Below are 15,525 nucleotides of genomic sequence, written 5' to 3'. Positions count from 1 at the left end.
TGTTGTGAAACTAGTAGTCCATGCTTTAGCAAGTTATTTTCAATCAGGGATGGCTAAAAGCAAGTCATCTACTGTACATTGCAGCAAAACAGATTGGTTCATGGCAGGGTGAGCATTTATTAATTCTTAAACAATTCTCCAGTGCTCTGTGAAATAATGTTGGAGAGGTGTAAAAACCTTTTAGTATGTGAGTCCAAGTGTACTGTCTCCCCCTGAATGTAAATGCAGACTTATTTTGTGATTCCCCTCCTAGTGGCAGAGACCAGAAGCCATTAGATATGTCCAGTGCAGTATAAATTGTCATATCTCCTCCAATATCTGAAAATTGTTACAGAAGTAGCTACAATGGAGTGAAGTTTAGGCATGTTCATGCAGGTGTAATCAATAATAAAACACCACAATCCATCAGCCTTTCTTACCGGCCACACCAGAGAATTGGTGTGATATAGTTAATCTGACTATGCCCTCCTGTGCTAAATCGTTTACTATTTTCTCCACAGCATCTTGTACTTCAGTTGAAATATGATACTGCTTGTGAGAGGGTGAGATGATCTTTGAATAACTAAAGGTGTTATGGCCCTAACATCAGGATATTGGTAACATGTAAATCCCTACACCCGCTCTGTTTACCAATTTTACCAATGACGGTCTCCTCAGGGGTAACCTTTAAACTAAATAAATATGCCTTATCTTATTGAGAATCCCACTGCTGACACAAGCTTGAAGGCAGACAGATGAGGTTAACCCTCTTCAGGAGACTGGGGAAAAGAAGGTCCAGGCTACAGAGTTGAAGCGATCATCAGGCCTTTATTTAAGTACTGAAGTTGAGGTGCAGTAGCAGCACGCATGATCAAGAAAATTCTGCCAGTTTCTCTGGCAGGTCTTTTTTTTGTTCCAAAAACTGTGATTTAGTAGCCACTTTCTCCTGCTGGTTAAACTGACTAATTACACCATCCCTAAGATTAGGAGCAAACCTTCTCCCCTGTCTGTTACTTAAAGTTCATTAGGCTATTTATAACAATCCACAGTCGGCTCCTTTGTTTTTGGTCAAAATATACATAGCCTGTTGATATGTAAACCAAAATAGGTTCTGAAGCCGATGAGCACAGCTAAATTTAACCAAATGCAAGGTTCACATTCAATAAATTAAAGTGTGTACTTTTTAATACACCCAATCTAATAGTGTAGAAAAGGTAAGATGTTCACATAGTGCAGCATTTGGAATCTGACACTCATGTTCAGAATACAGACTGGTCATGGCCTCACCCATGTGAGTTAGCAAAGTAAATGTAAATTTAAAAATAATGTAAGTTCAAAAGTCCCCTTTCATTATAAAAATTGAATCAATCATCATGCATTTGTAACACTGCCCTCTAGTGTGATTGGAAATGCTAGATCAGACCAGTGTGTGGTATAATTTGGGGAGCTTTCTTGAAGCTCTGTTATTGCTTATAATGTTATACATAAATTATCATACCACATACTAAGTTTTTGTATGTACTGTATAACAAAAATAAGGGGACTCAAAATACAGGGTAAGAAATGGGACAAAACCTTTATCCCTTGACAAACCAGAATAAGGACAAACCTTTGTTCTTTGAATGTTTACTTTTCTTAACACTGAGAATATCTTTGTTATTACGGAATATTAAGGTCCTTTTATTTTCAAAATAATTATTTTATTGAAATGATACGGTAAATCTTACTAATTAATTTCAAATGTAAGTGCTTTCTGCAAGAATTTTTGTTTTGGTTTTGTTGTTTACTTTAATGGTTATATTTGGAGCTTACTGTCAAGAGCCTGAGTTTTTCTTGTGAAAGAAAAGTGTGTAGACATTTATTCATACATCTTATTAAGTGTTACTTTTAAAGAGCCTTATACACACGGGCACTTTAATTTGTAGATTTAGATCCTAGTCAGATCTATTATTCCCTGATAATTTGTAGTCAGATTAAGATGAGTATGAGGTTGCTGAACATAGTCTTACAAATAACATAAACAATTATGTGTAAAATCTGCTTTAACACAGTTCTTGTGTTTCATTTATGTTGTTTTAGAAATGGAGCCTTTCTCTGTAGGGACGACAGTTTAGCAGAATTTCATTCTAATGTCTGTGTTTGACTGTGCAAGTCAGAAAATAAATGTATTTTAAAACTAATGCAAACATGTAGGAAATTAGAAGCTCAATGCAGCTAAATTTCCCACATACCTTTAAAAATATTCTCCTCCAATATGATTAACCTAATTCTCTTGTGTCATACTAAGAAGTGATGTGAATATACAGAAAGCATTCTTCAGAGGCAGAACTGTGAGCAAAATTAATGACAGAAAAGATGTTGATTGTGACTGTTGCCACTAAGCACATTGTAGGCACTATGCCTAAGGCTCTTAGACGTTAGTCAAGAATATGGACGTGCTTCAGAATTTTGTTCCATTTTACTTTAATATATAATTGATTTTAATTTGTTTCCACTAATTTCTGTGAAACTTGAAATCTCTGCTGCATAAGTACGATCTTTAGCCTATTTTAATGCTGTGCGAATTCACTGTGTTTACCGCTATCCCAGTTGAATCAGGCTTTTTAAACACATGTAAGAAATTTACAGACATATTTGGGAGTGTTTCTTTGTGAAAAATTTCCAGTCATGTTACAAATCATAAAAGGGTACAATCCTCAGAAAGCTTTTTTGTTTAATGGAGTCCTATCTTTAGAAAAATAAAGACATTTCAATCTCTTCAGAAGAATAGTGCTAGTTCTTTTCTCATTCTGAATGTCAGGCATTGTGTTGAATTACGTTATGGTGACTGTAACGTGTTAGCTTACACTAAGATTTAGACAGGCTAATGTGTTACAACAGTTTCCACTGAAGCTTTCTGTGTTGATGCTTCTGACAAGATAAGTTATGTTTCAGGCTAGGTCTAAACCTTTGCAGAATTACGTTGTCTGTAAACACCTACAGTATATCCTCTTTGCTGATTGAATCCTTAGGGGTCTGGTATACAATTCAACTGCACACAGAAGCATGGATTTTAGCTGTCACTTAACCTGGCTATTTAAGCCATATTTTTCAGTGCACTACAATAAAAGCAAAATAATTTGCGGCATTTATCATATTTCTGGTCACCTTTCCAGTTGTCAGTATGCATGTGCTAAGTGTTCAAAATAACTGCCAACTGCATTCTGATCACCCTGGGCTTATGAAGTGTTAAAAATCATTTTCATACACAAACATCTGTTCTTATAAGAAAAATTAAATGCTGGCTACATAATTTAAGTAGCTTGCATACCAAGTTGCATCTGAGTTTCAAGAAAGTTAAGTTATACTACAACCTTTATATAGTTGCCCCTATTTCCATGCAATAGCATGCAATTAACTAAGCAGACTGTTTCACTGTGAAGATGTTAAAAACATTTTTGTCCAAGTTGATTAATTAGGCAAATAAAGGAAAATTCAAAACATAGAACCATGTATTTCCTACATTTATTTTGTTTCATGCATATCCTGGCACAAGGCAGGATACACCTTTTACACTGTACCTGCATATTCATTATTCACTCAAAATAATGGCATCAGACTCACTACAAGTTATAATGACGCCTAAAAAATATATTTTTAATGGATTTGTGAGAAAACCTTAGGTTCAAAATGATTCAAATAAAAAAAAAATCTGCTTTATTTTCAAAACTGGCTGCTGCCAATAAGGTTTTTGGGATTTTATAATAATAATAATAATAATAATAATAATAATAATAATAATAATAATAAACTTTATTTTATATAGCGCCTTTAAAGGTGGCTTCTCAAAGCGCTTTACAGGATGACAATAACAATAAATAAGAAGACTACAACAATAAATAGGAAGATTTCACAAGATAAGACACAATTACAATTACAACAATAACAATAGAGGAGACCGTGGAAGGTGGTACTAAGAAGAGCAGAGGGGTGAAGAATGGAACCAGTTAAGTAAAGGCTTTTCTGAAGAAGAAGGTTTTGAGTCTGGATTTGAAGGAGTTAAGAGAAGGTGACTCTCGGATATCCTTGGGCAAAGAGTTCCAGAGCTTGTGGGCATAGCAGGAGAAGGCCCTGTCGCCCATACAATGTAGACGGGCTTGGGGGACAGTAAGGAGGGCAGAGTTTGAAGAGCGGAGGTTGCGAGGTGGGGAGTAGGGCGTTAAAAGTTCAGACAGGTATTGAGGTGCCAAGCCATGTAAAGCCTTATACTGTAGGGCGTAGTCTTGCGATATTTCTAAGGTGAAAAAAAGATGTTTTGACAGTATGCTGTACATGTGGGTCAAATGTTAAGCCAGAATCGAAAATAACCCCAAGGTTTTTATTGCTTCAAAAGCAATGTGACTCTTTGTGTGCTTTATTCCAGAGTCCCCAGTAACTCCAGGGTACTTACCCTCCTTGCCCAGCTTGAGAAAATAAATGCAGAGCCAGTGGCGCTGGATGTGGAAAATGCAAGACATATCACATCCAAGATCCTTCATCTCATCCAAACGCAAGGTAAAGTAATGAGTGAGAAGATCCCAGTTATTTCCACCCTGAACTGGGGATCCTTTTCCTGTTGTTCACCTTTCTGGTTTGCAGTGGTCTGTCCTGTTAAGAGAAAGCTCATCTTTGAACTGCAATACCATGTCTGCCAGACCACAATTTGTCCCTATATAACATCCTAGGAAAGAGTATTGTACAGGAATACATGCCAAGGCATCTCATATTGTGAGCTACATTTTTGGGATGCATGCATTGTGCATTAATGTTTCAGGATTCTAATTATTTGACGTCCAGGATAGGGTAATCAGCATATCAATTTGAGACACACTGCTTCTGGTTCCCCATTAGCAGGTTTGTTGACTTGGTCTTCATGCTGGAAAGCATGTAGGCATGTAAACCTTTGGCCAGCAGGGGTCCCTGTTACACTTTGCTCTAATCTTTGGAGGCAGGTGTATTGTGCTGCACACAGTTAATGGGGAGGACTGCTTGAATCAATTTCTAGTAGCCAATAAAACCACAAGAATAAACTGCTGCATTTAAAACAGCACATAAAAGAGAATGTGGGGAAAACCCTCAAGATGTTCTTGCTTTATAATGTACCTTTGGGGTGGCTGGTATTTCAGCTTCACAGGGAAACACTTAAATAGAAGATGGTTAATTATGGAAAAAAATATCTTTTAGATGATATCCGTACTGATTTTCACATGAGTACAGTTCCTAGGTTGTGAAAATGTTTCCAGCCTGTGAGGGAAGCTGCTCTCAAGTGGCATGTCTGTGTAGTTTGGCGGGAGGTGATGGAAACGTTTTGACTGCTGTCGCATGTGGTGAAACAGGATCCCCTGACTGATGCTTGCCGTGCAGTCTGCTCAGTTTACTGCCCTGTGGGGAATGCTATCTGAACCTTCCTTGCCAATTCATGACCTCTGTACTGACCCTGCTTCTGCCTGCCCTCTTGCTATTTTTTGCCACTTTGTCCTCCCCATGGCAGCTTTCACATGTGCTGTGCTTGCTAGCTAATTCAGCACCTGATGATAACTTCTTTCACTAGGTCTTTTATTAGCTGGTGTCAGAATCACTCCCAGCCAAGCAGAAGGAAGAGATAGTGCCTTGTGTTAGTGCGGCTCAGTCAATACATCCCAATTGGTTGTAAGGCTCTGCAGGGCTGGCTTCCAAACCGATCTTTTTATTGCCAGCAAATCTAGAAAGGAATCAGGGGTTTAAATGAATTAAAAAAGGAAATGTTTTCAAATTATTTCACTGGTATGTGTGAACTGATTTATGTGCTCTGTGCTATGTGATCTATGGGCAGGCTGTAAAAATGAAAGCTCACAATGTGAAACATAAGCCATCAATTTTGAATCCGTTTGCATCACAGTGAAGTCATCATCCACATGGGGGGTGGGAAAGGTGGGGGCAGATGTACCAACTGTGCTAACATACTGTAGATGAAGGATGAATGTTGTTGTTTTTATTATTTACTTGGTCTTGGGGTAATGTTGAAAACTGTGGTCAAATTGTTTAAAAACCTGGTGTTGGTGTTTCATCTTAGTACTGCAGTGATTTCATGTTTTAAGTCTCTAAGGAAGCTAGAATACTAGAAATAAACAAAGTCAGCTTTGTTTTACCTTCTAGCAATATAGTTTGAGTTGTTTTGGGAAATATACACAGGTTTTTTGTCTAGTGAACTGGCCCCCATAGTTAATTAATTAATTGCTTACACTTATGTAGCGCTTTTCTGTACACTCCACTAAAAGTGCAGTTAAGTCAGTAAGAATGGTTCTAAGGAGGAGTCATCTGTGCTACCTAGGGAAAGGCAAAAGGGGGTCCATCCGTCAGTGTGGTCTTTACAGCTGTGCACAGTTCAGGATATGCCTCTTAGCTGATGGATTTGGTATCTACACTTTTTCAGACACTCTCTTGGTAGTGCATTCTCAAGTTAACTACAGTATGCTCTTCTACTGTGTGGGTTTCCGTGTCTTTTCGATTCCTACTTTGGGGAATTCAGGAAGATGCTGATTCTCTTTCCCTATTTCAGGGGTCTCTGGGGCAACACAACATTATTCCTCTCTGGCCAAATTTAGTCTCAGTGGAACCTTCTCCCAATCTGATTTGAGGTTCTTTAATGGTCATAGTAGCAGTGGCAACTTTTCTTTGAAGAAGAACATTGATTCTTGTTCCTTTTTTTCATGTGGTAGGAACTGCAGTTTTTCCCTTCTGGGAAATACAGCTTTGACCTCAGCTGCTTCCCTGCCTGTTGTGGCATCCAGCCACTGAAATGTCTTTAAATTGTCTTTCTTCTTTTTCCTGTCTTTTGCTTCTATTCTCTTGGATTATAGTAAAGACAATTTCTCACTTTTCGGTTCCTTTATTGAAGGTTTTGGCTCCTATCTCAGTCACCAACTACCTTCCTGCAGTAAAGCCATTGCAAAGCTTCAATACCTTGAGATACTCCTTCATTTTTCTAGCTCAATCCAGTTCTGTTATGCACAGACATTTGAAAGCCTGCTGCCAGGGTGCTGGTCAAACCAAAGAGACTCTTTAAGAATTGAAGAGGACTGAGTTTCAACGTGGGCACGGTGGTATTTATATTTGATTAAAATAAATCTGTACAAAAGCCTGTCCGTCTATTTAGAGCACTGGCTCATCGCTTTAGTTCAGTTTAGTATGAATACAGCTGTATGGAAAATAACATGCTTTCAACACAACAAAGTAATAAATACGTTTTTTTGCCAGCATGCTTTTTTTCATTTTATTTTCTGTCAATAGTCTCTCTTCTACAATAGACGTCCTCTCAAAACTCTGTTGCTAGTGGCTGCTTTTCTTCACCCAAGGATCTTTCTGTCTCACTGTTTTTCCTGTTTCTTTTGCCTCTCACCTTCATCTTCCCGACAGTCAGTGCGAGCCTGGTAGTGCTCTTCTGCCAGTCTGAAGTATCTGAGCACTTATTGTTCTTCCTGCTTTACACTATTACCCTGTCAGGTGATCACTAAGCATTTTGGGAGCTATACTTTATCCTTGCCTTTTCTGGTTACTCTGAGGCATCTCTACCTCCTGCCGTGCAACAAAATGCAAGCACAGATGCATATCTTACTATTTATGTATCCATCTATGTTTCTAAATACATAGCTCGAAAGAGAGGAGCATTGATTATATGAAACACTTCTGTATTTGGTTGCTTTAGGTTTCCAGTTGCCTTTACACATACAAACATCAGCTGCCAGGTTTCAGCTTGCCTAGCACTCTGTGTTTTTTCACTCCTGCAATTCAGTGTGGGTGTACGACTTTCCCATTTTCAAAAAGGAGGGGTCAGTTCTTAATGGTGCTGACATCTACAGCTTTACTGTACTGTGGACTGATGTTAAAGTTATCCTGAAAGAACCTGCCATCATTGCTTTCAGAAATGGACTACTTGTCAAATCGAGCATTTAGTTCTTCCAGATACCAGACACTAGGAGAGCAAAAGAATCATGGTAAGGACAGCAGTAAATGAGAAACGAAATTAATTAGTAAAGGTTGGTAAATCCAGCATTCCAATCAGTGCATACTTGCTGTGAACTGTAGAAATTATTTACACATAGTGTAAAGGCCTGAGAGGTGTATTTTGTTTTTTACTCCTTGGAATATCAGTATAACTAGACCTTAACATTAACATGGTTAATATGTGAATATGGTTAATATGGTTGTGTTTGCCAGCAGAAACCTCAAAATATTTGTTTTGTTTTTTTTATCTTCATGCATGAAGCAGCTTTGAAATGTTTTCTGTGAAAACAATTCTATTTTGCATTCTTTTAATGTTTAAAAAATAAGAGATGTACCTAGCTAGATAAATTAAGATGCATCCCATTTCTACAGTACAGTTAGACCACACATGCAGATCAATACTAATTAGCTTGAAAATTCTATACGGGAAGTGAAGACTCATCCAATATCAAAAGCACAGCACAAATTGATGGCTTGATTTGTGGCAGTGAGAATCAGGGAATGTGTTTTATTTTGAACTTGTCCAGGTATCATGAGTTTAGAATTGTGTTTTAACGATTACAAATCTGAAAAAATATTACTAAACAATGTAAAGAATGTTTGTTTTGTATGAATGTATAGTTACAGTGAAGTACTTTAGCCTTTCCAGAATAATACTATATTGTTTTTATCTTTAAGGGTTATTGTTGTTTGCATTTGTAAATTATTTCAATTATTAGAACGAAATATTATTATGCATGTTTAAATTTCCATTGAGTTTTGTATTATGCCAGCAATTGAACTACTTGCTTTTTTTTGCAGATTAGATATACTATCAATAACTATACAGTATATCTGAAACTATATATCTATGTTTATATTTATATACAGTAGATATAAATAAATATCATCAACACCAAGTCACAAAATTATCCATCATGCAATTTTAGTATATACTGTATAGTATATATCAGTAAAATTAGGAAAATGACTTGGAGTTGTGCTTTCACCACATTTAACATTTATTTTATTGTTACAACTGATTCGATGTATACTTAAAAAAGGCAGAGCAACATCCATGTACAGAGAGTGGGCTCTTGCATTTCCCTGGAAAAATCAGATGCATTCAGATAACTCAGTTTTCATATATTGAGCTTGGCTGGAGAGCTGAAACTTTTCTTTTTTGTTGCACAAATACTGTACATTCTCTGACATGGATCATCAAGCCAGACACTTCTTTTCAAAGTGGAAGTCTAGGATTCAAACAGTGCTTTAATATCAGTCAGGGAGTAGACATCACCTTTAATAAAGACTGGTGCTTGCAGTAACCTTATAACTTGAAGAGGTCAGGTCATTGTAACCTCAAGAACACCTAGCTGACTTCATTCCATTCACTGAAGGACATATTGTTCTGTGTGCAACTGTTCGCTGTGAAGCCAAGCACTTCATTTCTGATGTCTTGGTCTAAATGGATGATTCAGAAGGGGGAAAAGAACTATATTACCTTCATGTAATGATGAGAGTTTAGGGCCAGAAGGCCAGAAGCAACAAAAAGTAGTGGAGATTTAAATCCCAAGTGAATAAATATTTTAGATATCTTTTTTTTTCAGTTTTCTTAAGTGTTTTAGTTTGTCATCGACTTTGTTATTCTTCTCTGTGGTGTAATTTTGTACGCAGACCTGAACAGAGATTTAGTTGGCAAATGAAAGACAGGTCTAATTTATGTGCTTTCTGGGAAAGTTAGGTTTGTAATTTCTAATTGTTTGGAAAGGAGAATAAAAACCACTAGGCTGAACATTACAATTTATTTCACAGGATAACTACAGAAGTTTACTGCTAGTTTAATCATATTTAATAGCAATAATAATAAAGATTGCAGTTTAAGTATAGTTCTCAAATTACAGTGAAGCCCGCGTCTTTCAAGACCTTCTCTTCGCTGTACATAAAGGGTTAAATAATAATAATAATAACCATTCAAAACTCAAGGACACTGCACAGAGTGATGAAGAAGGAAAAGATAAAAAATGCAATAAAAAGTAAAGACAAATGAAACAAGAACATACAGAATGAAATGTAAAAGGGCCTAGGAAAAGAAGATTTTGTCTGTCTAAAGAGTCTAAAGAAAGGAATTCCATAACGATTCCATAGCAGATTTAGTCCCCAAGATTTAGTCCTACTGTAGGTACAATGAGCAAGGGACCAGCTTTAACTGAATGGAGGGAGGAAGTGTAAATTTGAGGGAGTTCAGAGATGTATGATGGAGTCAGATTATGTAGAGCCTTAATGTCAGTTACAAGATCTTATGTTAAATATGTGACTTTTTACACAACCAATGTAGAGATTTAAGTATTGCAGTGATATATTATCCAATGATATCCTTTAAATACCTTGCTCTTAAGCTGTATGGCTGCACTCCATTGTTTATTTTACTTGTTTATTGGCCTCCTGTCCTGTGTTTGTATCTGAACTGTTGACAACACTTTGAGTTGCCCAGTATTAATACTTGGTGATTTTAGTATTCTTGTTGACTCGTTGGCCTGCAACTTTGCTTCTGATTTTTTTTTTATCCACTTCGGACTGCCTTGTTCTCACTCAACTGGAAAACTGTCCCACCCACGTCTGTGGTAGCACCCTTGATCTGGTCTGTGCTTCTGGCCAGATTGCTGATCATAAGGGAGTGTTATTTGATGTCTGTGTTCCCTTTTCTTTAGTGAGATGAACACACAATTTGTTTTAGACAGCTGAAATCTTTGAACCACTCTTGATTTCTCTAATGCTATCCTTAATTCCCTCCTTGTTCATCTTTGTCAGCTGACCTAGTCAGTAATTTAACACTGTGTTAACCTGTAATTTGGATAAACACGCTGCCCTTAAAACTCACTTAGTTTCTTTCAAGAGTTTCTTTCCATGGTATACACCTGAATTTCTCTATGTGAAACTCACTGGACAGCGTCTGGAGAGCTTAAGTAAAGTGTTCTAGTGGTTCACACTCAGGCACATAATGAACACCTGCAAGTTTACAGAGCTGCTTTTTAAATGAGGGTATATTCTTTGTTAGCAGCCTGCAGCACAGTGCTTTTTTCAGCATACAGTATTTGTAATGAATGGCATAGTGTGAAACCCTTACCAGGACTAGTAGACTGAAAATGGATGAACTTAGTGTCCAAAATTCATTCTTCATGAAAACTTGTGATAAATGGGTTTTGTATTGCATTTTGTGGAAATTCTGAAAGCGTGAAGAGTGATGTAAATTTACAGTGGTTTAATTAAGACCATGGGTTACCATGATAGCAGTACCATGTCAACATTGGAAGTGATCGTATTAGTCAGAAGACATCAAATCCCTTGTTATTTTTTTATCATTTGTTTTTCAAATTCTACCTAACTTGCATTTGATCTGAAATATATTGCTTGAATTAGTATGTGTAAAGAGAGAGTTTTGGTCTAATCCTATGAAAAACTAAATAATGATTTTTTTTTAGAATATACAGTCCCCAGGCTTAGCTGGAACCCATAGTTTAAGTTGTTCTTGCTGTTGACTTTTGATCCCAAAATTTGCTCAGAATCAATTTTTTGTGGACTTATGTTTTTTTTTGTGGTCTTTTTAGGCAAAGAAAAACTTTTTTTTTAGAAGTACAAAATGGTTTCTAGTAAAATCTCTAGTAAGTTACAGAATATGAGTACATTCTGTAATATCTCACAAAATGTGAGTGGTTTGATGAAGCCTAGTGTTTTCCTAGAATAGCAAATATCCAGTTTTACTATATTGCTCTAAGGCCCTATTGCGTATCTGTACTCTTTTTATTAAATTGCCTTTCAGAGAAAACAAGAAAAGAAGTAATGGCCAAGGGTTCCAGTGGAATGGAAGTGATCTTGTCAACATTAGAGGTAATTTCCTCAAATTAGATCATTGTAATGTGAATGTTTGACCTTCATTTTCCTTTGAAGATTAAAATATTAGAACCTTTTAAATGTCTTCACTCATCAGATCTACCGATTAGTAGATCTAATTTACTCCCTATTTACTCACGACTGCACAGCAAGACACAGCAACAACTGCATCATTAAGTTTGCCGATGACACCACTATAATAAGCCTGATCAGTGATGATGACGAGTCCACTTACAGGGATGAAGTTGTACAGCTGCTTAGGTGGTGTCATAGCAATAACCTGGACTTGAACATAAAGAAAATGAAAGAGCTAATAGTGGACTTTCGGAGACACAGGCCATACACTCACAGCCCACTCAGTATTGATGGAACGGAAGTGGAAACAGTCACCAGCTTTAGGTTTTTGGGAATTCACATCTCTAAAGTTCTAGCCTGGACTGTGAACACTGACTCTATCATGAAGAAGGCTCAGCAGCGCCTTTATTTCTTGAGGTGCCTCAAGCGATGGGGGATGCCAATACATGTGTTGGTGAACTTCTACCGCTGCACCATCGAGAGCGTCCTCACCAATGGGATCACCGTGTGGTATGGCAACACCTCTTCGCGAGAAAGAAAGGCACTGCAGAGAATGGTCAATATGGCCCAGAAGATCATCGGCTGCGATCTCACCGAGATTAAACAGCTCTATGAGGACCGCTGCTGTGGTAGAATTCTGGCCATCACAGAGGACAGTCACCACCCCGGGCATGAGCTCTTCACCCTACTGCCCTCAGGCAAGAGATATAAGAGCATACGGACACTTACCACTAGATTCTTCAATAGCTTCTATCCACAAGCAGTGAGACATTTAGCCATCCCCCTCGGACCACACCTGCACCATCAACATCTACCTCTTTATGATTTCTTATCTATTGCACATCTCCAGTCATTGTTTACACGTCTGTATTGTTTACATTCAAACTGTCTACATGTTTGCTTGCACATTATCTATTGTTTGTTTGTACATTGTCTTGATGCACTGTTTGCACTTTGTCATGTTTTTTACACTTGTTTTACAATCGAGAGACTTTCTATAAGTAAGAATTCCATTGTATCAGTACCGGTTACATATTGCAATAAAGTTCAAGTTCATTAGTGTTGGAATAGTTTCATCATTAATTGTTTCATCATCTAAAACATTTTACATATGCTTCCACAGAGGCTGGGGTTTAGTTTCTGACCCCGTTTTATGTGTTGAGACGCAAGTTTAGGGATAACAGTTTAGGGATCAACATTCTGTGAAAATGCACTGCTGAACTGGCCCATAGCTTTGCAAAGCTGTAGAGAAAACAAAGGCTTGCCAACTTAAAACAAAGACTACCATATGACTAAAACACTTCTGTTAGAGTGAAATATCGAGATATTGAATGGTATAGCTGTTATTGATCTTTTATGATATTCTTTCCATTCACATGCAGTAGCTTTTCATTTATTGATATTATGAAAGTTGTCACAGTATAAGAACAGAATCTGAGTATGGTGTCACACCATCATCCAGTTATGTCTCTTTGTCTGCAATGTGACGTTTTTGTTTTTTTGTCCCCCATGAGGAGAAAACAAATAGAACAAACATACTCTTAGTGTAGAACGTAAGTGAATCAAAACACAAGAAGACAGCACTCCCAGTCCTGTGTGTAAAGACTGATCAAGGCAGCCGCATTTTTGTTAGTGTGGTGAATAAAATACACTCAATTCTTATTTATAGTAAGTTGTATCATCTTGTGTTTACATTGAGATGCCTTAGAATGAAGTACATTTTTTACTAATATATTTAAATTACATAATTTTTATATATAACATTTGTTCATATATGTAACATGTTCATTATTATTACTATTATTAATATATTGAAATATATTTCAATAATGTTATAATTTGTGTAACAACATTATGTTCATTTTGTGTAAAGTCTATATTGATACATGATGCAAGTGGTGTCTAATGTGTACGTTTCACTGAAAAATCCTGAAAAATTGATCTGCACAGGACTCAGGATAACATTAAATAAACTGACTTTACTTTTTGTTTTAAATGTTTAAAATTATTATAATTTCTTTAATGGAAATACTCACTGTAATGGATAAAATGTCTCTTTTTATGAGATCCTGAACATTTTTAGATTCTACTCACTTTAATCATTCAACCTTCAAAATATTTTCCCATTTATATTTATTCAGTACATTTTACATTTATTCAATAGGCACACGCTTTTGACCAAAGAGACTTACAATTACATCTGCTTAAAATGCAAACGGCACTTTAAACAGTAGCATTAAACAACAATAAAACTACAGAAAAAGTAAGCACGGTGTTAATTAAATGTCAGAATGTTACACAGTGCTAAGCAGTCAGCACTCTTCAGTATATATCGAAAGTCACCATTATAAGTTCAGGATATGTTCCTAAATAAAAATAATTGATAAAGGGGAATTGATGTCCATAAGGGATGGTGTAATTAGCATGAGGTATGTTCCCAACATACACAGCTCAGACACTTGTATTGACATATAATGTACAGTACCTATAAAAAAGTTTTCACAGCCAGCAGTTGATTTTCCAGTCATGGTTAATGCATGCATGGCTAGATTGAGATAAAATATGCACATTTGCAATTTGTTTGCTTTAAAACTTCTAACCCAGTAAGGAAGAACATGCAATGGCCTGTAGTGTGGTGTCATGGCATGCCACACCTCCTGGTGCCCACCCACCACTGGCTTTTGGTGCTTTGCAAAAAGACATACATTATTTTTATGACATATTAATCACATCATGTACCGTAGGTACTGAAATGTGGTTTCTGTACATTGCCAGTTTAATTTGACAGCATAGTATGCTTCTTGGTGTTTGGGGGAGATCTAAAACACAGGCATGCTTTTTGTCTTTAATAGAGTACACGGGACCATCAGACTGTACTGAATGTTCTCTGCATTCTAAATGAATTGGTCTCATTGGGTAAGTACCGTACATACAATGCAAACCAGCTTTTACACAAATCAGATGGTTATTTGATCACTTATTGAGCTTTCTAACCTCGTGTATATAGACATTTGCAAAATAAAAATCAAAAGAATCTTTGTATGCAAAACGCTGTGCAGTGTTTGAAATAATTACTGAAACACTGGAAAAAGTGGGTATATAATGCAACTTACACATTGTAGATTGATAGTGTTTGTGTAATATGCAATATTTTAATTATTTTGCATGGTATCAATGCCAGGCCTCTTATATTCCCTTTTAAATGTATTTCAGTCTAATTAAAATATGTAAGTCTTAAAATTTGAATTGCACTTTGTACCAGAATCAGAGGCATGTCTCACTTGAAGGCTATTTAGTTAACTTAGTGTACTGCAGATGTGATTGCATCTGCTCAGTTTGACCTAATGTTTCTTATTCCAAAAGTATTGCTTGGCATTCAAAAATGTGAACTAAAACAAAATAGATGCTCCTACATGGCTATGATGTACAACTACCTGTCCTGAACTGTATGTTTTTCTTTATTTTTAAAACTGTCCACAAAAAAAGGAAATAGTACCTCGCAGATGTAACCCACAGATTGCTAGAGCTTGCATTCTCAGTTTGAGTGATATGCTTGTCCCTAGACCTGCCTTGCTTTATTGTTTGCTTGTGTGATTTCTT

The 15,525-nt window shown here is 36.7% G+C and overlaps 1 protein-coding gene across 3 annotated transcripts in view; it reads left to right on the top strand.

The window, feature by feature from the left end:
• Nucleotides 1-15,525, top strand: part of agtpbp1 (ATP/GTP binding carboxypeptidase 1) — an 85,153-nt gene that overhangs the window by 12,831 nt on the left and 56,797 nt on the right. For 2 of the 3 annotated variants that reach the window (XM_088630203.1, XM_088630204.1), the window contains exons 3-5: nucleotides 4,382-4,512; nucleotides 11,780-11,847; nucleotides 14,778-14,841. In XM_088630203.1, coding sequence (XP_088486329.1) covers nucleotides 4,382-4,512; nucleotides 11,780-11,847; nucleotides 14,778-14,841 — 263 coding nt within the window. Of the gene's footprint in view, nucleotides 1-4,381; nucleotides 4,513-7,843; nucleotides 7,971-11,779; nucleotides 11,848-14,777; nucleotides 14,842-15,525 lie in introns of those variants that run through there. The other variant, XM_088630205.1, reaches the window with a different exon arrangement.

This window comes from Lepisosteus platostomus, chromosome 4 (assembly GCF_059453375.1).
Source record: "Lepisosteus platostomus isolate fLepPlt1 chromosome 4, fLepPlt1.hap1, whole genome shotgun sequence".
NCBI lineage: Eukaryota > Metazoa > Chordata > Actinopteri > Semionotiformes > Lepisosteidae > Lepisosteus > Lepisosteus platostomus.
This window is presented reverse-complemented; position numbering and strand designations above follow the sequence as displayed.